The 24,855-nt window shown below is 40.3% G+C and overlaps 1 protein-coding gene across 1 annotated transcript in view; it reads left to right on the plus strand.

The window, feature by feature from the left end:
* CHP1 (calcineurin like EF-hand protein 1) overlaps positions 1-20,038 on the plus strand; it is a 40,751-nt gene extending 20,713 nt beyond the window's left edge. The window contains exons 4-7 of the mRNA XM_004421436.3: positions 3,269-3,396; positions 17,296-17,357; positions 17,793-17,915; positions 18,057-20,038. Of these exons, the coding sequence (XP_004421493.1) occupies positions 3,269-3,396; positions 17,296-17,357; positions 17,793-17,915; positions 18,057-18,110 (367 nt within the window). The 3' untranslated portion in view covers positions 18,111-20,038. The remainder of the gene's footprint in view (positions 1-3,268; positions 3,397-17,295; positions 17,358-17,792; positions 17,916-18,056) is intronic.
* Positions 20,039-24,855: the final 4,817 nt, after the last annotated feature.

The following is a 24,855-nucleotide window of genomic DNA, read 5'->3' on the forward strand; positions in this document are numbered from 1 at the left end:
AATATACTTTACATTTTTTCATATTAAGTCTTTGAAATCTAGTTGTAATTTACACTTACAGCACTTATCAAATGCTGTAATAATAGTATTATAAACTATTAGGTATTTTATTCTTTTTTTCTAGCTTTGTTGAGATATGATTGACCTATAACATTAAGTTTAAGGTGTACAACGTACTGATTTTATGTGTGCATATATTGCACAATGATTACCACAGTAAGGTTAGTTAACACATTTTTCACCTCACATAGTTACTTTTTTTTTTTGTGGTGAGAACTTTTATAATCTATTCCCTTAGCAACTTTCAAATTACAATACAGTATTGTTAACTGTAGTCACAATGCTATATATTACATCCCGGAACTTATTCATCTTATAACTGGAAATTTGTACCCTGTGACCTCCTTCACCCATTTCCCCCCTTATCTATTTTATTCTAATATATTATTCATATACCAATTTTGTCATTTCATCCAATAATCTCCTTTATAGCACTTTTTTCCCATCCAATATGAGATCCAATTTGGGTCAGTTGTCATGTCTCTTTAGCCTCCTTTAATCTGGAACATTTCCACAGCCTTTATTTTTCTTTCATGACATTGACTAAGGATACAGTTCCCCCCACTACACACATACTTGCTCAGATAGATTTGAGTTTGTCTAATGTAGAACTAGGCTTTTGATATGATTCACTCCTTAATACACCACTGCCTTCAAAGTACTGAGTAAATATTTATTGATTTGATTAGGTCCTTTGTCATGAATAAATCTTATCACGTGATCTTGTTTAAGTAATCTCTTTAACAATCTCTTCCTAGTTCCTTGTGCCTTGTCTGTATGACCCAAAGGACTTTAAAAAGTTATATGGTTGCCAGTTCTTAGGAATGAGACCAAGTTTCAGTGAGGACACTATCAAATAAGGTGCCTGGAGAGGAAATTTTAGGACTGTGCATTGAGAGCAAAGAAATTTGCAAGTTGAGAAGTTGGGCACTCAGTAAAGTTGAATGAGAGTCAGAGGAGGAAGACTATCCCATTTATGTGAAGACAAGAATCGAATCAGACTGAGACCTGCTCTCTTTTGATTAATGTTGACCATGATTAATCTTCTAGCCTTCCTCATTTTCCCCTTTTTCTCTCCCTGAACTGCCCTGTTTGTTTCAGGTGTGGTTTTTGTGCTGAATTCTTCTGTTTTTCCACTTCCTCTTTTAGCCCATGCAGAGGGCTAAAAGACTGAACCCTGTCCAGAGATAACTTTCACAGTTATGCTTTGTATCCAAATCTTTTGCAATGAAAAGTAAACCCAGTAGAGTCATTTTGCCAACTCTTTCTTTCAGAGTTCCATAGTCGCTATTGATTATTTGAAGAAGCAGCCTGTGGAAAGCTGTTTTATAAGGCCACACCACCTTTGTTGTGGCTGCAGTATCGCCCACCATCCTGTCCACCGATCTGCTGCTAAGGACACTAGGCAGATGTGCATACAGAAGCCGAGGCCCTCAGTGGGCTACACTGCTAAGCTTCTAGCAAGCTGCACCTGTGCTTCTTGCTCTAATCAGATGCAGATATTGGGCTTCTGGGTGTTTTATTTCTTCTCCAGTCTTATACAGATGGAATTTTTTTGTGTGTGTGAGGAGGACTAGCCCTGAGCTAACATCTGATGCCAATCCTCCCCTTTTTCCTTGAGGAAGATTGGCCCTGAGCTAACATCCGTGGCCATCTTCCTCTACTTTATATGGGACGCCGCCACAGCATGGCCTAACAAGCAGTGCGTCGGTGCGCGCCCGGGATCTGAACCTGCGAACCCCGGGCCGCTGCAGCAGAGTGCGCGCACCTAACTGCTTGTGCCACCGGGCCGGCCCCTGGAATTTTTGTTTTTAAAGAATGAGGTTTGAAAGTGGAACATTGATCTTTAGTTCCCTTTTACTCAGAGACATTATGCCAGTAACATGTACTCATTAACCTGTTTGTTTTGGCATATGACTCAAATCTTATTCCGCATTACTTGATTCCTCAGATCTTACTCACATTTTTTATGAGATACTACTCTATTAGCAGTTTAGCTACCTTGAAGAACTAAAGGTCATTCTTTTGAGTATAGTGGGCTAATGAGCTAGCCTTGGAACTCTACCTTTAGAAGGTCTCTGATCTGTGTGTCTGCCTGGCACTAAAGAGACCCCACATACTGCATCTATTCAATGGGGCACACAAAGACTGGGATTTATTTTTAGGTAGCCACAGGAACCAGGCAACCTGTTCCTTCCATGACTACCTTAGATAAATAACTGTGTCACATGGGACGTTCTTTTTTATGTTAAAGAACATTCTTCATTTTTTCAAGTTTTAGAATTATTTCTTATAGGGTTACTGATTAGCCTGTGTTGCAATAACAAGATTTTCTCTAATCTTAAGTACCAAAAAAGCTTTATACACAAAGAGGCCTTTCAGAACATCGTGATCATGAAAAAAGGGAGAAAAAAATCTGTCCAATTATGAGGGAATAATAAAATCATGATACAGCCACAAAATTATTAGGCGGACATTTAAAATGTTTCAAAGTGTTTATTGTTGATTGGAGTCATGCTTAGAAGTTTAAAAAATCAGGATACAAAATTACATATGCAGTGTGTTCACAGTTATCCAAAAAGCATAGAAAAGTTATTGGAAGAAAATATATTAACAATGGTTGTAATTGATTGGTAGAACAGGGAGTGGCATTTTTCTTGTTTCCAAATTTCCAAAAATATATTTATCGCTTTTATGACTAAATAAACTTTGTATTAAAAGCAGCTTTTCCATAATATGCCTTAACCTTAAAATATCACTAGGTATACGTCACTGCAGGGGAGACATGGGAGGTGGTTGGGGAGTCACTGGGTTGAAATGACAAACTTGCCGCTCGCTGCAGAGTCGGAAGCAAGCAGTGAGTTCAAGTCCTGGCTTGCCTGATAGCATAGCCCTGGTGCTACTCAAAATCCTCTTTGTAAAGAGATATAAGTAAATTCAATAGGTGATTCTGACCCCGGAAAGTCCTGTTACCTCTCTAAGTCTGTAATCTTTTATAAAGTGGGAATAATAATACCTACTTCAGAAGGTGGGGGTGAAGCTTCAATGAAGATATTTTATGAGCCCTAAAGTACCATGCATATGGAAAGAGGCCTCATTAAATGGGCTTTCAAGCTACTCTAGCTAAAACTGTTGCCAATATATTGAATTCATAAGAAGTAATCATCCTGATTGACATGGTGTTCTGTTTGTGATGTTTCCCAATCAGAGAGGACCAGGTAAACTTCCGTGGATTCATGAGAACTTTGGCTCATTTCCGACCCATTGAGGATAATGAAAAGAGCAAAGATGTGAATGGACCAGAACCACTCAACAGCCGAAGCAACAAACTGCACTGTAAGGAGATAAAGTCTTCTGGCTTAAAATATTTGCTTTTCATTTCTTACAAATCATTTATTTACTCATTCATTCATTGAATAGGTATTTACAAGAGCTAGTGGTTAGAGCTTAGACCCTGGAGCTAAAGTGGCTGGGTTTGAATCCCAGCTCTGCTATTTTTTGGCCATGTGACTTTGGGCAAGTTACTTAAAATCTTCGGGTCTCAGTTTCCTCTTGTGTAAAATGGGATATTAAGGGGTTTCACATAGGGATGGTATGAGTATTAAATGAGTTAATATATTTTAAGTACTTCAAACAGTGCCTGGCAATAAGAGTTAGCTTCAATATTATCCTTATAATTCATAGAATGCCTACTGTGTGCCAGGCACTGTGGTAAGTGCTAGAGTGACAACAGTGAAAAAGACCCAGCCCCACCTGTAAGGAATAATGGCAGTCCTCAGCCCATTTTAGAACTTGATAGATATTGGATGTGACTTAAGTAGGAGTGGACAGCAGGGTTAGTGCAAGATTTAATTTTTGTCCACATGCCTCTTGCCTCCTTTCCTTGGATATTTGTTAGATTTCCCTCTGCCCTTGTTGGTTCGTGTATGAGATTGCCCAGTCCCTTACAACACTTTCCACTTTCCTTGCCCAATCCCTTACAACACTTCTCTTTCTGTTCAACACAAGTTGAAATTGAAATTGTATTGCATTGATTGAGCCCAAGCTTCTCTTACAGGGTGCACAGTAGTATAGAAAGGTCTGTGAAGCCACAGAATAAATGGGGCCCATCAAGTTTTTACTGGATGATTTAAAGAAAAATAAATGACTTTTTAATATTGAAACAAATACAGATAAATTATAGAATATAATGCCTAGTTTACATACATTTGAAAGATTGTATATGAGACTTTAACTTTTAATTTGTGGCCCTTAGGCCATATCCCCAGATCTCCCTGGCTCTAGGAGTATGAGTTCACTCCTCTATTGATATTTCAGGTGAAGAGTTTGAGAAGCACTGAAATAAGTATTGTTATATAGGACAGGGAAAATTTCTGAACCAAAATAACAGAATATTTCTCTTTTTACCACAAGATCATGTACCTTAATGAAGAGCAGAAAACTTAAGTACAAACAAAACTGAATATAGAAGAAAATAGAACTCTCATGAGTTGTTCTCAAATTTATTGGAAATTTTATGTTTATTAGTGAATTCCAATTTCTTTATTCAAGGCTAAAGACCGAGACAAAGCCTTGTGTCCTAACGATTTAAGGGTTTTAGCATATATTTAGTACATGTTTGCCTGATTCTGACATTAGTATAGTAGAAATTTTCCTCTTCAGCGTTGTCAGACCAGGAGTTGATCAATAATTGAGAAAGTCAGCTATAGCATAGAATCATAGACAAGGATATATGATTTAACATTTTATTTTACTTTAAAATATTTAGGTGGCTTAGCAGTTAAGTGCGCGTGCTCCGCTGCTGGCGGCCCGGGATCAGATCCCGGGTGCGCACCGACGTACCGCTTCTCCGGCCATGCTGAGGCCGTGTCCCACATACAGCAACTAGAAGGATGTGCAACTATGACATGCAACTATCTGCTGGGGCTTTGGGGGGGGGAGAGAATAAATAAATAAAATTAAAATATTTAAAAACACATTCACTGGCCAATCTTTTTTAATAATTTTTATTTATTTATTTTTTTGTGAGGAAGATCAGCCCTGAGCTAACATCCATGCTAATCCTCCACTTTTTGCTGAGGAAGACTGGCTCTGAGCTAACATCTATTGCCAATCCTCCTCCTTTTTTTTTTTCCCCCAAAGCCCCAGTAAATAGTTGTATGTTATAGTTGCACATCCTTCTAGTTGCTGTATGTGGGACGCGGCCTCAGCATGGCCGGAGAAGTGGTGTGTCGGTGCGCGTCGGGGATCCGAACCCCGGCCGCCAGTAGCGGAGCGTGCGCACTTAACCGCTAAGCCACGGGGCCGGCCCTGGCCAATCTTTTGATGTAAGACCAAGAGTTGTTTTGTTTTGTTTTGTTTTAGTAAAGGTCTGTGTGCGAGCTGTGTGATGTTTTTGTAGAGAGCACATCTATAATGTATAGTCTAAGGTTTCTAGTTGCAGTTTCTTTTAAGTGGATAGAGAACTTAAAGATACTCGCAAAGTGTTCTGAGAATAGAATCTTTCTGGTGTTTACATTTTTTCCTCAGTGTTTTACCATTGTTCTGCCCCATTTACTTTAGCAACAGTTTTGTTTTGTTTTTTCTCAGTGACTTAATTTTGAGTCTTTCAGAAGTAGTCAATTTAATTTTCAAAGAAACAGTAACTTTCTTTTCACATACATGTTTCATTTTTTATTAAATTATATAGTTTTATTGAAAGTACAAATAGCACAAACACTTCTAGGACAGTTGACACACCTGACTCTTGGTAAGCACCCAACTCAACTGGTGGAGTAGACACTCCAGAGTAGCCGTTAGCTACAAGTATACCATATGCCGCTACATCAGTTGGAACAATTTGCAGAGGGGAGGGAGGGCATCCATGCATGCAGTGAGTTGGTTAAGGAGAAGACAGTTAAGAGACATTCTACGCTCTATGAAACTATGCTTGCTTTTCTAATCCAGGATAAGAGGAGACTTTATTTATTTATTTATTTTTTTTAAAGATTTTATTTATTCAGTTTTTTCCCCCCAAAGCCCCAGTAGATAGTTGTATGTCATAGGTTCACATCCTTCTAGTTGCTGTACGTGGGACTCAGCCTCGCGTTGGACGGAGAAGTGGTGCCTCGGGGCGCTCCCGGGATCCGAACCCGGGCCGCCAGCATCAGAGCGCGCGCACTTAACCGCTAAGCCACGGAGCTGGCCCAAGAGGAGACTTTAAAGCTCCTCAGGTCTAACATAAACCTGTTACCTGAATTTACTCTATAGCATGAGCTCTACTCTTTTTAAGTCAGGAATTCCTTTGGCAGTCTAGTGAATCCTATCCACCCCAACTCAGAATGTTTTTGAATGCATAAAATAAAATACATAGGATTATAAAGGAAACCAATTATATTGAAATACAATTAACAAAATATTAAAACAACTTTGTGATATCGTAATAGATGTGCTGCTTTGTTATACATTAAATAATAGGAGGTAACGTTGGAGCCCTATGGCTATGGAACAGCTCTGTGTCTGGAATGTGGTGGTGGTTACACAAAACTACATAGGTGATAAAATTTCATAAAACTACACACACACACACACACAATGAAATCTGAATAAGTTCTGTGGATTATACCCCTGTCAGTTTCCTAGTTTTAATGGTATATTATTGTTATGCAAGATATTACCACCAGGGGAGGCTGGGTGAAGGATATATGGGACCCTTCAAAAAAAAAAAAAGGTATATTTTTTTGCCACTTCCTGTGAATCTCTAATTACTCCAAATAAAAAGTGAAAAACCAAAACCCCCAAAACAACCAAGATTCCATTGGGGAGACCAATTGAAAAACTCACTCATGTGCTTCTCTTTGCATATTTCTTCCATGGCATTTGTTGATGTAAAATAGACTTCAGGAAGACTTATTTAATAAGGTCTTTCTCAGTATTCTGTTGTATACAATGGAGCGATAGGTTAGAATATAACCCAAAAGGTGTAAATTTGTGTCACACCAGAAAGAGGTTCCCGGTGGTATGCCACAGGACTTTTTCAGCTTTTTGTTGTTCTTTTCATCAGTGACTTTCACTGAAGTTGTAGTAAGCAAATATATCAAGTTTCTGGTTGACTGTAAATTTGGAGGCATAGTGAATACAAGAGAGCACAGAATCAGAACCAAAAGAGATCTTGATGGGCTGAAAAAAGTCAGACTAAATCTAACAAAATGAATGTTATAGGGATAAAATAGAGTGCTGCACTGGGGTCCAACAACATGTAGGAACAGGATCTAAGGGTAAATCTAAAATGAAGCCACTGTACACTCTGACTGCCTGGCCTGCAGCACCCCTACCGCCATCCCAAAGTAGTGTAATATCAGGCCATAAGAACAGAAGTGGATCATTTAGAATGAGAATAGTGGTAATCTGACTCTGTGCCAAAGAAAACACATCTTGGGAACCATATTTCATTTTGGATCCCAGGGATATACTAGAGTACATTTATAAAAAAGTAACTAGACGTTTGAGGGCTCTGAAAACCATAAATCATTATCATAAGGAAGATTTTTTTCTATTGTGGTAAAAACCACATAACATAAAATTTACCGTCTTAACCATTTTTAAGTGTACAGTTCAGTAGTGTTAAGTATAGTCAAATTGTTGTGAAACAAATCTCCAGAACTTTTTTCATGTTGCAAATCTGAAACTCTGTACCCATTAAACTCCCCTTTTCACTGTGTAAGGAAGATTTTGAAAGAACTGGGTATAAAGTCAGAAGAAAGAAAGACAGTGGGTTAGAGATTTATCTTCAAATATATGAAAGTCTGTCACGTAGAAAAGAATTTTGCAATGAGGATCATGGAGATATTTCAGTTCAACATTTCAGTTCAACAGAAGGAAGAAATTTTTTTTTTTTTTTTTTTTGTGAGGAGGACCAGCCCTGTGCTAACATCCAATGCCAATCCTCCTCTTTTTTGCTGAGGAAGACTGGCCCTGGGCTAACATCCGTGCCCATCTTCCTCTACTTTATATGGGACGCCGCCACAGCATGGCTTAACAAGCAGTGTGTCGGTGCACGCCCGGGATCCAAACCGGCGAGCCCCAGGCAGCCGCAGCGAAGCGTGCGCACTTAACTGCTTGCGCCACCAGGCCGGCCCCAGAAGGAAGAAATTTTTTGAAAGAGATGCTCACATATGGATAGGGCTGCCTCAGAAAAGGTAGTAATTCCCTGTTCAAGAAAAAAACGGCATCTTGTAGAACACTGCTTCTTACCCCAGGGTTCACAGACAAAGGGGTCTGTGAACACGGAAAGGAAAAATAGTATATCTTTATCTCCCAATCTCTACTGAAATTTGGTATTTCCTTCATTTATGAATGTTGGCAAGAAACCACAGCAGTAATAGCAGTCAGTACCTGTGGCTCTGACACTGATAGAAATCAGACATTTTTATTTCGCATCACATTGTTACAGATATCTCAGTTGGTCATTTGTGCTCATCACTGGTTCAAAATTATGATAGTTCTTTGACCCAATATTACATCTTGTTATTAATGTATAATAAAGTTATCTATTACTGTAACACAAAGTTGTTTTAATATTTAATACCCAAAGCAATCTACAGATTCAGTGCAATCTCTATCAAAATCCAATTACGTTTTTTGCAGAAATAGAAAAACCCATCCTAAAACTCGTATGGAATCTAAAGAGACCCTGAATAGCCAAAACAGTCTTTAAAAAGAAGAACAAAACTAGAGGACTCACACTTTTTGATTTCAAAACGTAATACAAATCTATAGTAATCCATACAGCTTGGTATTGACATAAATATAGACATATAGACTAATGGGATAGAATAGAGAGCCCAGAAATAAACCCTCACATATGTGGTCAGTTGATTTTTGACAAGAATGCCAAGACCATTCAATAGGAAAAGGACAGTCTTTTCAACAAATGGTGCTGGGAAAGCTAGATATCCATATGCAAAAGAATGAAGTTGAGGCCGGCCCGTGACTTAGCGGTTAAGTGCGTGCACTCTGCTACTGGCGGCCCAGGTTCGGATCCCAGGCGCGCACCGACACTCCCGATGCACCACTTGTCCGGCCATGCTGAGGCCCCGGCCCACATAGAGCAACTGGAAGGATGTGCAACTATGATATACAACTATCTACTGGGGCTTTGGGGGAAAAAAAGAAAAAGGAGGAGGATTGGCAATAGATGTTAGCTCAGTGCCGGTCTGCCTCAGCAAAAAGAGGAGGATTAGCATAGATGTTAGCTTAGGGCTGATCTTCCTCATAAAAAAAAAAAAAAAAAAGCATAAAGTTGGATCCTTACCTAGCAACGTATACAAAAATTAACTCAAAATGGATCAATGACCTAAATGTAAGGCCTAAAACAATAAAATTCTTAGAAGAAAACAGGACAAAAGCTTCATGACATTGGATTTGGCAGTGATTTCTTGGATATGACACCAAAGGCACAGGTAACAGAAGAAAAAAATAGAGAAATTGGACTTCATAAAAATTAAAATTTTGGGGCTGGCCCGGTGGTACAAGCAGTTAAGTCCGTGCGCTCCGCTGCAGCGGCCCGGGGTTCGCTGGTTCGGATCCCGGGCGCACACCGACGCACCGCTTGTTGAGCCATGCTGTGGCGGCATCCCATATAAAGTAGAGGAAGATGGGCATGGATGTTAGCCCAGGGCTGGTCTTCCTCAGCAAAAAAAGAGGAGGATTGGCAGATGTTAGCACAGGGCTGATCTTCCTCACAAAAAAAAATTTTTTTGCAAAAAGATGCTGTCTATAGAGTAAAAAGGTAACCCACAGAATGGGAGAAAATACTGTCAGATCATATACCTGATTAGGGACTAATATCCAGGATATATAGGGAACTCTTAAAACTCAACAATTAAAAGACAAACAATCCAATTCAAAAATTGGCAAAGGATTTGAATAGACATTTCTCCAAAGAAGATATACGAATGGCCAATAAGCACATGAAAAGATGTTCAACATCACTAATCATTCGGGAAATGCAAATCAAAACTACAGTGAGATACCACCTCACACCCCGTTAGGATGACTACTATCGAAAAAACAGAAAATAACAAGTGTTGGCAAGGATGTGGAGAAATTAGAACCCTTGTGGACTGTTGGTAAGAATGTTAAATGGTACAGCCCCTGTGAAAAACAGTATGGCGGTTCCTCAAGAAATTAAAAATAGAATTACCATATGATCTAGTGATTCTACCTCTGGGTATATGCCCAAAAGAATTGAAAGCAGAGTCTTGAAGAGATATTTGTACACCTGTGTTCACAATAGCTAAAATGAGAAAGCAACCCAAGGGTCCATCAATTAATGGATAAGCAAAATGTAGTATTTACATACAATGGAATATTATTCAGCCTTAAAAACGAAGGAAATTCTGACACATGCTACAACATGGATGAACCTTTAGGGTATTATGCCAGTCACAAAAAGACAAAAACTGTATGACTCCATTTATATGCGATACTTAGAGTAGTCAAAAATCATAAGATGGAAAGTACAATGGTGGTTGCCAGGGATGGGGGAGGGGAGAATGGGGAGTTATTATTTAATATGTGTAGAATTTCAGTTTTACAAGATGAAGAGAGTTATGGGGATGGATGGCTATCTATGATATTGCACAACAATGTGAATGTATTTAATACCACTGAACTGTACACTTAAAAATGGTTAAGATGATAAATTTTATGTGTATTTCACCACAATAAAAAAATTTTCAAGGAAGTAGTAAGTAAAGTAAATTGAACCCCTTGTAGTTTTTAAAAATTTCTACATTATAGACCTTTCAATCAGCAAACAATTAATAGAAAAGAAAAAAATTATACTTCTTTAGCTTTGTATTCTCATGGCTTGATCCAGGTACAGTAGTCCCCCCTTATCCATGGTTTCACTTTCCATGGTTTCAGTTCAGGTCAGCCTCAGTCTGAAAATATTAAATGGAAAATTCCAGAAATAAACAATTGGTAAGTTTTAAATTGTGCACCGTTCTGAATAACATGATGAAATCTTTCACCATCCAGCTCTGCCACTGCACCCAGGACATGAATCATCTCTTTGTCCAGTGTATCCATGCTGTATACCCTACCCGCCCTCTCAGTTATCAGGTTATCAGATTAACTGTCACGATATCGCAGTGCTTGTGTTCAAGTAACCCTTATATTACTTAATAGTGGACCCAGAGCACAAGAGTAGTGATGCTGGCAATTCCAGTATGCCAAGGAGAAGTTCTTGTTGTCTCTCACTCTGCCTAATTTATAAATTAAACTTTTTTTTTTTTTTTTAAAGATTTTATTTATTTATTTTTTCCCCCAAAGCCCCAGTAGATAGTCGTATGTCATAGCTGCACATCCTTCTAGTTGCTGTATGTGGGACTCAGCCCCAGGATGGACGGAGAAGTGGTGCCTCGGCGCGCGCCCGGGATCCGAACCCGGGCCGCCAGCATTGGAGCGCGCGCACTTAACCACCAAGCCACGGGGCCGGCCCTTTTTTTTTTTTTTTTTAAAGATTTTATTTTATAAATTAAACTTTATCATTGGTATGTACATATAGGAAAAAAACATAGCATATGTAGTGTTCAGTACTCTCTGTGGTTTCAGGCATCCACTGGGGTCTTGGAACGTATCCCCTGCAGATAAGGGGGCACTCGTGTATTTTGTGCAACACATCTATAGAGGCCTTTCTTTGTGGTTCATTTCCTTTATGAATTGCTGTGGTCTCAGTGCGTTAATTCACACTGACCCTAAAGAAAATATTCCAAATAGCATTAGTGGATTTGGTATTTACTTGGTATATCAGTTAGGATGCCTTCAGCTGACTCAGTTGGCTTCAACAATAAGGAGATGTATTTGCTCACTTTACAAGTAAGGTGAGGCAAGTGTCAGGTTGACTGGGTCGTCGAGGGCCCGGGTTTTTTCTGTTGCTCTGCTCTGCCGTCCTTAGTGTCTGCTTCATCCAAAGGCATGGCTCCTCATGGTCACTTGATGGCTTTCAGTAGCAGTTGGGCTATGTGCTTCCCTGTTCCCATCTGACGGGGGAGACAAACAGAGACAGAGAGACAGAATCCCCTCCTGAAGCTGTGGATGAGATTCTGTTAGGAAGGGAGAAGGTCTGAATGCCACAGAAATGGCAAACTTTAGGATGAGATAGAATAATAGCAAAGTGCTGTGCAAGTTATGCATGGTTTTTACCATTTCTTTAGTCTTGGCTTTCAGATCAGCTGTTACAGGAAGCTGAAAATGAATTAGGATTCTGTTGCAGTCTATATGTTGGGATCACATTCATGTTATTAGACCAGTGAAACCAAAGCTACAAGAAGAGTCCTGGATTCTGCTTCTCTGTCTATCTATTGGTTTTCTCTGAATTTCTCACAGAGCTATGGAAGCAGCAAGATGGCACCTCTTGTTGTAGAGTGAGAGCAGTTGAGCATCGTACATCCAGCATTTGCCAGTAAGGCACACTTACCTTCATTGGGGATGTTGTTACTTAAAAATATGGGCTTCTGGAACCAAATTTGTTTATGATCCATCTTCTGCATAAAATAATCTCATCAGGAACTCTGAGAGCACACTTTGTCCTATTACTTTTTTATACCACAGTGAAAGAATGTCAAGGACAACCAGCAAGGCCAAACTGTACCTATGTAGGCACAGGCCCAAGGACAACTAGTTCTACTGCTCTGTCTCCCAGGAATGATTCCTTATTGCTCTCCTCTTGAGATCAGGGAGGTGATAATGTTTTATGCCAAAGGTACAACCCATGTTAGAGTGCTCCAGGGCATGGTACGTAAGGGAGAGGTCTATAAGCTTCCCTTTTTTTTTTTTTTTTTTTTAATTTATTTTTTTCCCCCAAAGCCCCAGTAGATAGTTGTATGTCATAGATGCACATCCTTCTAGTTGCTGTACGTGGGACGCGGCCTCAGCATGGCCGGAGAAGCGGTGCGTCAGTGCGCGCCCAGGGTCCGAACCCGGGCTGCCAGCAGCGGAGCGCGCGCACTTAACCGCTAAGCCACAGGGCCGGCCCCTATAAGCTTCCCTTTTGATGTTCTAATTGTCCTCTAAAATGGTTTAAGTTTTTTATAACACATGATGAATGATATGGGAAATGAGCCTGCACAAAGATATTTTATTTGGATGGTGAGGTATATTGGTGAAGTGGAATTTGGGAGAGTAGCCAAGAAGAAACAGTGAGCAGCATTATTCACAATAGCCAAAAGGTGGAGGCAACCCGAGTGGCTGTGGACAGATGAATGGATATACAAAATGTGGTATATACATACAATGGAGTATTATTCAGCCTTAAAAAAAGGAAGTTCTGACATTTGCTACAACATGGATAAATCTACTTATGCTAAATAAAATAAGCCAGACACAAAAGGGTAAATATTGTTTGATTCCTCTTGTATGAGGTTCCTAGAGAAGTCAAATTCATAGAAAGTTGCTAGGGGCAGGGGGAGATGGGGAGTTACTGTTTAATGGGTCAGAGTTTTAGTTTGGGAAGATAAAAAAGTTCTGGAGATGGATGGTAGTGATGATTATACAACAATGTGAAAATACTTACCTGTACACTTAAAAATGATTAAAATGGTAAATTTTATGTTATGTATATTTTACCACAATTTTTTTTAAAAAGAAGAAACAGTTGGGCCGGCCTGGTGCCGTAGTGGTTAAGTTCCTGTGCTCCGCTTTGGCCGCTCGGGGGTCACAGGTTCAGATCCCGGGCAGGGACCGACATACCACTTAGCAAGCCATGCTGTGGCAGCGTCCCATATAAAGTAGAGGAAGATGGGCACGGATGTTAGCCCAGGGCCAATTTTCCTCAGCAAAAAGAGGAGGATTGGCAACGGATGTTAGCTCAGGGATAGTCTTCCTCACAAAAAAAAAAAAAAGAAGAAGAAGAAACAGTGATTGAAAGGTAAAGGTTTGACTGAGAGCATTCATTTGGCCTTTCATTAAGCAAATGTTTGAGCAGCTACTGTGTGCCAGCACTGTTTTAGGCCCAGGATACAATAGTGCATAAATCAGATAAGGTCTTTGCTTTCATAGAGCTTATGATCTAATAAGGAAGGCAGATTATATGGAAAAAGACAAATGAATAGACAAGACTTATGATCATGGCAAGATCTGTGAAGGAAATGAATAAGGTGGGATGAGAAAGTGATGAAGGGATGTCACTACTTTAGAAAGAGTGGTCAGTGAAAACCTCTCTGAGGGGTTGAAATTTGAGCCAAGAATGAGCCCACCATTCGAAGAAAAGAAGAGAGCTCTAGGCAGAGGGAACAACGGATGTAAAGCCCCTTGGGTAGAAATGAGTACTCGGTGTGTTCAGAGAACAAAGAAGCATTATCAAGAAAGAAGTGAGTGGTTTGAGAGGAGGGCAGAGAGGTGGTAGCAGATAGATGACATTGATTGAACACTTACTGTGTGCCAGGCACTGTTTAAAGAGCCTTTCGTGTACTAACTCATTCAGTCCTCACAACCCTATGAAGTGGATTCCCTTATTCCAACACTTTGCACCTCTCGGGCAACTGAGGCACAGAGAGGTTAAGTAACTTGCTCACGTTCACCTAACTAGTCGGTGTCAGAGCCAGGATTCGGCAGAGCCACAGTCTTAACCACTGTAATGTGTTGCTCTGACGTCAGCGTCAAGAGCTCAGAGGAGGTGGCCGGCCCTGTGGCCTGGTGGTTAAGTGCGCGCACTGCGATGCTGGCGGCCCGGGTTCGAATCCCGGGTGCGCATCGAGGCACCACTTCTCCGTTCATCCTGAGGCCGAGTCCCACATACAGCAACTAGAAGGATGTGCAGCTACGACACACAACTATCCACTGGGGCTTTGGGGGGAAAAAATAAAATAAATAAAATCTTTAAAAAAAAAAAAAAGAGCTCAGAGGAGGGTCCAAGCTGGAGATGCACATTTGGGAGTCATTGGCATTAGACGGCATTTAAAGCCATGGAACTGGAGAGGTGAGAAGACAGCTCTGGAGAGTCCCAGTCATAGGACTTAGAATGAGGAAAAGGGAGAGGAGGAGAGGAAACAGAGAGGACCTAACAAAATGGTTCAGTCATTTGTGCATTTGACCATTCATTATCTTGGGGAAAATGTTTCTGCTGGTTCACAGCCAGAGCTGATTGACAGGAATCCAAGTTGGTTAAGAAATAACTGCTATTGCTGCAGTGTTTTCTAAAAGGTCCTATCCGTGATCTCTAGTTACCCCTCTGCTGGTGTCTTAATCTGCTCAGACTGCTATAACAGAATGCCATAGACTGGGTGGTTTAAACAACAGACATCTCACAGTTCTGGAGACTGGAAGTCTGAGATTGGGGTGCCAGCATGGTCGGGTTCTTGGTGAGGTCCTCTTCTGGTTCACAGACAGCCTTCTTGCTGTATCCTTACATGGGGAGGAGGAGGAGAAAGAGATCTCCTGTCTCCTCTTATTATAAGGATATTAATCCCATCAGGAGGGCCCCACCCTCATGACCTAATCTAACCCTATTTACCTCCCAAAGGCCCTGCCTCCTGATAGCATCACGTTGGGGGTTAGGGTTCCAACATATGAATTTGGGGGAAACACAAACATTCAGCCCATGGCAGCTGGGTTTCAAGAATTAGCAGTTCAAGCTTCTATAAATAGTTTGTCAGAAAGAGATGTAAGTGTTTATTCCAGTTACCCGATTAAGAAATTTAGAAACAGATATTTGTGGGTTATATAGCACACAGATTTTCATCGGAAAATCATCCTCAAGATTGCTTGGTAGATAACACATTTTATGGTATTTTAGAAAGATGACGGAATATCAGAACTGTGTGTGTGTGTTTAGTTTGGGAACTATGTTAAACACACATTCCATGAGGAACACTTATGATCCTTGTCTCCTTTCGCTTGGAATTCAAACCTCTGAGCATATAAATTCTCAAATTTGGTAAAGATAGTTACTCAACTAACTAAGTTAAAGAGAACAGACAAACATCAGAGAAAGTCTCACCCGGTTACTTCCCCCTCCAGAGTTCTAGTGTGTATCTTCCAAAGAGTAAATTCGATTTTTCTAAAATTTTTACTTCAACTTTTAGTAGACTCACCCCTTTTTTGGGGGGTGGGGGAAGAAGGGGTGATATTTAAACTTTTAGGTATTCATCTGTGTTCTCATGCCTTTGTACCTAATATTAGCTCTGGAATGCCACCCCTCGTCAGATTTGTCTGTGTTTCAAGACCTTGTTCAAATGTTACTCAAACCAGAAAGGCATATCTGCCATACGCTTTCAGATGGACGGGAGCATTTAGACTGTATTAAAGGGAGTAGTGTGTGTTGCTCTCCTGTACTAGATGTGAGTTCCTAAGGACGGGATCTAAGTCTGTGTATCTTAACTCTTAACAGTGGATTTTGACCTTTTAGTATTCACAGCACCTTACTGAAAACCAGACATCTTAGTGACATACTTAAAGTGATTCAGAGCCTCAAAACCACACTAAATTCAGCAATAATAACAAGGCAGTCACTTCCTCAGTGTGACAGTTTCTCACAGTGCCTATAAAATCACTCAGTGTTATCACACGAGTCACTTGGTCGCCCTTCAGCAACATGGCACTGTCTGAATGATTTTTGTTCTTCTGAATTCTCTCTCTTATATCCTAGTTTCTAGAAGACTTATCTATTGTTGAAGAGAAAAAAACATGATAAGGCCAGTAAGCCATCACATTCTTGGCATTTTTACATGAAACTGAAATTCTTACCTTCAGGACTCCCAAGGGGTGGAGAATTATTTGAAATTTAGCATGAATTTGCCAAAGTGGCTATTTTCTCCAAGCAATACTTTGTGTAGTCAGCTGTTCAGCGCCCATATGGCTCCTTGTGTTGGTGCCCCCTGACTGGTGCACAGTAGACTTGATGGATTGTGTGAGATGGCCTAATTTACAGACCACTTATGGGTTGCTGTTTTTTAAAAAAACATTCTAAGCTAAGAAAAAGGACATTCGACTTTTTCTTTTCTATTAAGTTTTCTGATTTGTCCAAAGAGGGGCCATATTTCATCAAAGCTAAGATGCCAACAATTATGAGATGCATCTCGATTTCTTAAATGTTACAATGTCTTTAAAAGCTCTACAAGTAATGGCAGTTGCTCTTGGAAAAACTATCCATTCAGTGCCACTTTTCTGTCTAGGGTCCTTTACATATTTAGTTCCTTGAGACAGGGCAAAACACTACTAAATTTCTACTAACTTCTTGTTTTTCCCTACCAGTTGCTTTTCGGCTATACGATTTGGATAAAGATGACAAGATCTCCCGCGATGAACTGTTACAGGTATGTGGGAGAGCTCCCATGCACGCGGATAACTTGTGTTTGCTGCTTATTCTTGCGGGCAGGAATTGGTCTTTCCTTCAGTAAGCATTTATTTAACACCTGCTGTGTGCAGAGTCCTCTGCCTAGATGTAAGGCAGAGCAGATGACCTTGGGAAACTTGAAATGGCTCATTGAGTTCTCGCAGGCAGATATCTCCACTATTTAAAAGCTAACCACATGTCTTTTAGGTGCTAACTGGCAGAGCTAAAATATGTTCACATCATTGTCTAGAATGGCCTTGATGAGAAGACAAGGGTTTCAGCTTTCTGGCTATTATATTTGAGAACATCAAAGGAAAAGAGGCTGGAGGCGGTTTTATCTTTAATCTTAGTAAAATAGCCCCCCGACCCCCTTATATGACAAGTCTCATATAGTTCTTGGCTGTTGGTCCTGCAGGTGCTACGAATGATGGTCGGAGTGAATATCTCAGATGAGCAGCTGGGCAGCATCGCAGACAGGACCATCCAGGAGGCTGATCAGGATGGGGACAGTGCCATATCTTTCACAGAATTTGTTAAGGTCAGTCAGTCACCTCTTGGTCTGAAACAGTTAAATTCTACTGCACAGGAGGGAGGGAAAAAAACATTATTCAGATAAGAGCCTGGGACAGTATCTCCTGTTGTGACGTTCATAACTGTCACTGGGTTTTTTTTTCCCCAGGTTTTGGAGAAGGTGGACGTAGAACAGAAAATGAGCATCCGATTTCTTCACTAAAGGACTGAGACCAAACTGTTCTTGCTTTCTAGTATTTAAGAACTGGAACTTGAGAGTCCTCCTGTCCACCAGCCCCACCTCCACCCATCATTCCCCTTCTCCCAGAGTACTACTGCTGTTGCATGACAACCCCAGATATGTTCCGTCCACACAAACCTGCCTTTGGTGTATAAACAGGGCATTACAGAATGGTACCTTCAGTCTATTTCTGTTCAGTATCATTCGCTGGTTATCTCCATTTCTAAATATCATCTCCCCCTGTTCTGCTGCTGAATGCCACACGTCCATCCAATCTGAGAAGGTGAGAGAGGGAATCATGCCAAGAACCAACCAGCAAAGCTCTTTCACTGGATGCAGACTGTAGCCATGCTGCCTTCCCTCCACTAGCTTCGGCATGCTCCTTCATCCTTTTTTATACATCCTTTGCCTCCTACTTCTCTTTCACCCAACATACCGTTCAGTCTTTCAGTCTCCCTACTTTTTATTAAGTTTCAATCCCCTCTGTTCTACTTGGCAACCCAAGCTATGCCTGTTAAATGTATTTCTGACTAGGTGGAATAGTTCGGTGGTCTGGCAGTTTTTATCTACCTTTACTCTTAAATGGGTCTCTGGGATGTTGCCTATCCAGGAGCTTTTCAGTAACCAACACTTCTCTCAGAAGAATGTGACCATCTCTTGGTCCCCTGCACTCTGCTCTGTCATCAAAGGGCTGTTGGTTGGAGATGTTCTTCTTGAACAGTGGTGGCCTTGGTGAGCCAAGTCTCTTAGGTGGCTTGCCCAGGTCGCTCTACCTCTGGCCTCTGATTCTCAACATACATACCTACATGGCTACTCTGTTAGTACAGTGTTGACTCTTTTTAGAAAATAGCCATATGCCTGCGGGTTTGCCTAGTTTGGGGACACCATCAGCACCAGAATGGCTCCTCTGACAATATGCTTGGGGACTTGCTCATGGCTTTTTGAACAAGGAGGCTAGCCACCCTAAAAGTCTCGTGTATTCCCACCTCTGCAGCATGGTTTATGCCTCAGTGTTATGTGCCCTGGAATGTTTTTCACTTCACATTTCCTAGTAGAAAGATTAGAGTTGTGGAAGTGCCTAACTTATCCCAGCCCAAGAGATTTAAAGGTTGTCCTCAGTGTCTTGAAGTTTTGCACAAAATTCTCTATGAATTTTGCACTTGGCAGATGTTCATGTTGGAAGCCATAGTCAGCCCTTAATACAGGTCCAAAGCATTGAATGTATTGTACCATCAGCTGCCTAGTTACACTGACTTCCTAGCCCCCCTCGTGGACCACTGCTAATCCCTTAGAAACAAGAGGTCTGGCACTGGTGGCACAACCTGAGGGGGCATTACAGGCCTTTGCATGAGCCAGAGAAACTTCCATGCCTAAGTCAGCTTACTGTAGACCTCATTGAATCAGGCTGCTGCCATCCTCATATCTGTCTTTATGAGTCTGTCCATCCATATATCTGCCCTTGGCTGATTTTCTTGGACTTATTGCTTGCTTGCTTATTTCCTTGCTTTGGAAGGCTATCCAAGATGTATACACAATACCTTAGGAAGGGAATTGCTAAAAAAAAAAATACCACTGCAAAGGGATTGGGAAGAGTGGGGAAGAGAGGAGTGGCCAGGCTGGATGACTTAAGTATAAATGACCGAGGAATTCTTCATGAAGTATCAGTCTGACTTGGTGATCAAGTGATGTAATATAGGAATTGTATAAAAGGGAAGACTTGTCTGACACTGGTCTGTTAGAGAGGTACTTCAGGGGCTCCTTGACTTGCATATTTAAAATTCCTAAGATTATGGCTTTTTCCTCCTTTTGGCTGTATAGTAAACTGTTTTAATCCACAGTTGTGCCTTATTGTTCCATTAAAATTGTATTCTTCGATCCATCAATAAATACTTGTGGTTAAAACAAGATAACTTGGTTGATTTTGTCCATGTGTTTTACAAGAATTTTATATAACTCAGTCCCCTTCTTCACGATTGAAATCATAAATGGTGTCTCCTTTACTTAGGTTTATGTCTGTGCTATCAAATGCAGGTTTACTTGGCTGCTGCCTGGACATAGGAGGTGGGGGCATTCATCTAGAGGCCAGCACTGTGTGCCTCTGGACATGGCTTTGTCAGCCTCGGCCACTTCCCACTCACTCCAGGTAGGATTCCATTTCTGTTCTTGACTCCCTGGCTCCTTAAATGTAGAAAAGGCCTAAAAATGGGGTATCTGTCTATTGCTCATTATTAAGTTGTCCACCCCCTCATACATGTGCAGCCTTAATGACATACGGTACGCAGCTATTATTACATGGCTTTTCACATCTTCAGGCTTCAGTGACTGCTTAGTCTCTGTAGGGTAAGAGCATCTCTTCTTATTTTCAGGTCTAGTGGCATGCCACAGGACTCAAAGCAGTAATAGCTGGAATCAGTCATATAAATTCTAACACCATATGCTCTTCTCCGTTTCCCATCCCTCTGCCTCAAAAGTCCATCCAAAATGACTTGCACAGCATTTCAGCTTTGCTTTGCTTTGAGTCTAATTTTATAATTTAGGATTTAGAGAAAGTAAAAAATAGATGGAATGACCATGAAGTCAGTTTTGAAGGAACCTTAATGTTACTGACCATGGCCACAGGTATACCAGTCTGTGACTAAAATAAAATATAAGCGATACTGTAAAAAAATTATAAAGACATTACAACATTAAATACAGTTTGAGGAGAATCCCTTTAACCAATTTTATTTTCTTTGCTCCCTTCTGGATATGCATTATGTATTTGAATATAAATGGAACATAATATGAGATTATATCAGCTTTTAAAAATTAACATATTGTAATATTTTCCCATGTTATCTGTTCTTCCTAGTTTGTATTAATGGTTATATAATATTTGACCAACTTCATGTAATACTTATTTAACCATTACCTTGTTTGCTTATTGTTTCTAATTTTATCTGTTATAAAATAACGACACAATGAATCTCTTTCTGCATATAACTCTTTATCTTTGAAAAAATTTTACAGGAGTGGGATTACTAGGTCAAAGTTTGGGCATATACTTATAGCTTTTGATGGGTTTCAAAAGAAATGAATGCCACAATGCTCCAAGCAATCAAATTACTCTCCTTTATCTTCACAGTTCTTTTTAGAATATTCTTTATGGTCACCTTTTTTTTCAAATTGATTTTAGAATCATGTTGTCAGGTTTTGCATTTAAAACTCTATTAGAATAGATTGTGTTAGTTGGGATTTAGAGCAAATATTTACTGCAGAGATGCCTCAGAGAGGACTATCTTTACAAACTTGATTTCTTATACTACAAACCAAGTATTTATCCTGTTCCCCAAACACTGAGCAGAATTGCTTGGAAGGAAGTCATCATTACTGGATTGAAATTCCCTAAATTCATATTATTTTGGCTGAGCTTTGAGTCCACAAGCGATTCAAACTAAAGATGTCTGGTAAAAAAAAAAAAAAAAAAAAAAAAAAGGCCCGGCCCCGTGGCTTGGCGGTTGGGTGCTTGCGCTCCGCTGCTGGCGGCCCGGGTTCGGATCCCGGGCGTGCACGGACGCACCGCTTCTCTGGCCATGCTGAGGCCGCGTCCCACATACAGCAACTAGAAGGCTGTGCAACTATGACATACAACTATCTACTGGGGCTTTGGGGGAAAAAAAAAATAAATAAAAATTAAAAAAAAAAAAAAATACAGACCTGTTTAACATCTTGTTTAGTAGAAACTCCAGTTTAGAGATTTTCTTTTTCTTTTCCTCTACACCCAGCAGTGATGGGAGATTTACCTGATAAGTTTGTGAGGTACTGCAGGCTGTTTCTTTTTTTTTTTTCTTTCTTTTTTTTTTTTTTTTTGGTGAGGAAGACCAGCCCTGAGCTAACATCCAATGCCAATTCTCCTCTTTTTTTGCTGAGGAAGACTGGCCCTGGGCTGACATCCGTGCCCATCTTCCTCTACTTTATATGGGACACCTCCACAGCATGGCTTAACAAGCAGTGTGTCAGTGCACACCCGGGATCTGAACCGGCGAACCCCGGGCCACTGCAGTGGAGCTCGCGCACTTAACCACTTGCGCCACAGGCCAGCCCCCTGCAGGCTGTTTCTTCACAGCTCTGGGAGGGAGCAGACAGCAATGAAGAGTCTCATGTCTTTTAAGATGGAGTAAGTAACTGGCCTGCACATCTTTACCTGAGGTATAAGCTGATCAAGGACTTGGTCTTGAGATGCCAAGACTCAGTCTTCTTCTCTATAGTCTTCAGTCTCCTAAGCACTAGATTCTGATCTCATCAAAACTAGCAAAGCTTTATTGGGAGACATGGTCTTGACACTTCCCCCAACCCTTTGCAGTCTGTTTAAGAACTGAACCAGGTAGGTGAATTGTTATATCCAGTACCTCAATGTGGCTAGAGAAATAAGAATTGATCAAAGAAGGTCTTTAGGCTGCTACAATAGATATCAAGCACCATTAACCAGTGTTTCAGTGTTTTATTCACAAGAAAATCTCTTGCTCCCTAAAACACAAACACACACACACGTGTGTGCGCGCACATTATTTCTTTAGAAACAATTCTGATAAATCTAACAAACTTGGTGATTTGGTCATCTAGCCCATAACAAATTGGAAGTAGTTATAGTAATGGGGACACTGCGAGAAATGGGTCTGTTGACAACCAAGAAGGGCAGCTGACAAAGGAGGAGACCATATGAGAAGCCAAATGACTCAGTAGACATTCCAGTATAGACCAAATAATTCTAAGCAGTTCATTAACCCTGAAGGCATTGCAACATGAGTTTATAGAAAAGACCTCAAGTCATGAAGAAAAGGTCTAAAATGTGCCAGTGCTTATAGGTTTAAGCTTCAGTAAAATGGAAATTTACTTAAGTGCAACATCCCTCATAATACAAAAAAAAAATGTTATTGCTTGTAATTCAAGCTGCACCTGGATCTATGTAACTCAATTCTTTGTGTCTTGGTCAGTGATTCCTGTCTGGTTTAATATAGATGTCACATCTTTTTCCTTATCACTTTGGAAAATCAAATGTTGACAAGGTGTAGTGGCTTATATCTGCAAACAACCCTATGGAATGTGGGGAGAAAAAGCATTATTCTCCATGATGCTGAATTTCTTGAGGGTAGGAGTTGTCTTTTCTCTGCCAACAGTGGAATAGCAAATTTCTAGCTGTTAATAAAATATCCTCTGCAGGATGTTAGTTGGAAGAAAGCTGCCATGGAGACCTTCATTATTTTATGAAACATTTTCTCAGAACTGACTCAATTTCTGAATAAAAGCTTTCAATTTTAGCAGAATGCATGTACTCAACTTTAAATGTATTTTATGCTTCCTGCTGCCTCTTCCTGGCAGATGTGGTGCCAGAATTACAAACTTGGGATAGCATACAATCTGTGTTTGCTAAAGATGACCATCTAAGTTTGCTTTAGATGACTTCTGTGAACTCCTCACCTGTGTCCATGAGATCAGGGGCAATTCTGGTAGCTTTGTAATCACAGAGACATCATAGATATTGGGAGATGGTTACAGAACAGAAAGAAGCAGATACTAGCAAAGGGGGAAAAGGGCAGATTTCAGAAACGATCCACACATCTGTTTGATGTTGTTCCCCAGCAGAATTTTAAAATGCGTCATTACATGGTTTGTGAAGACATGGGAAAGAATTTGATGATCACCAGGATGCTGATGTGTTTGGCACAGAATTAAGTATGCCAAATTACACTCCTTTCACTTATTTCAAACCCTTATTAAATTTGTATGTCAGATCAATGAGATAGGCACAGCGTTGTTGATTTCAGCAAAGCATATGTCTGGGTCTCTCATAGTATTCATATGGTTAAGATGGAGAAAATTGGGTTGGATTACAGTTGATGTATTTGAAGATGGTAGTTGAATAACCATACACAAAGAATCTAAAAGATCAGTGTCAGGGGGCTGGCCTGGTAGTGTAGTGGTTAAGTTCACACGCTCCACTTCAGTGGCCCAGGGTTCGCAGCTTCTGATCCCAGCGTGGACCTATGCACCACTTACAAAGCCATGCTGTGGCAGGTGTCCCACATATAAAGTAGAGGAAGATGGGCACAGATGTTAGCCCAGGGCCAATCTTTCTCAGCAAAAAGAGAGGATTGGCAACAGATGTTAGCTCAGGGTTAATCTTCCTCACCAAAAATAAAAATAAAATAAAAGATCAGTGTCAACAGTCTTGAAAAAGAGGAACAAAATTGGAAGAATCACAATTCACAATTTCAAAATTTACTTACTACAAAGCTACAGCAATCAAGACACTGTGATACTGGCATCAAGATAGACTATAGAGCAATGGACTAGAATTGTGAGTCCAGAAATAAACCCTCACATTTATGGTCAACTGATCCACAAGTATGCCAAAACAATCCAATGGGGGAAACAATAGTCTTTTGGTACAACTGGGGCAATTGGATATCCTCATGCAAAAGAATGAAGTTAGACCCCTACCTCACACCATATACAAAAAATAACTCAAAATGTATTCAAGACCTAAATGTAAGAGCTAAAACTATAAAGCTTATAGAATAAAATATAGGTATAAATCTTCAAGACTTTGGATTAGGCAATGGTTTCTTAGATAGGACACCAAAAGCACAAACAACAAAATAAAAAATAGATAAACTGGATATCATCAAAATTTTAAACTTTTGTGGTTCAGAGGACACCATCAAGAAAGTGAAAAGACAACCTACAG

This window comes from Ceratotherium simum, chromosome 3 (assembly GCF_057802395.1).
Source record: "Ceratotherium simum simum isolate JZ-2026a chromosome 3, ASM5780239v1, whole genome shotgun sequence".
Classification (NCBI taxonomy): Eukaryota; Metazoa; Chordata; class Mammalia; order Perissodactyla; family Rhinocerotidae; genus Ceratotherium; species Ceratotherium simum.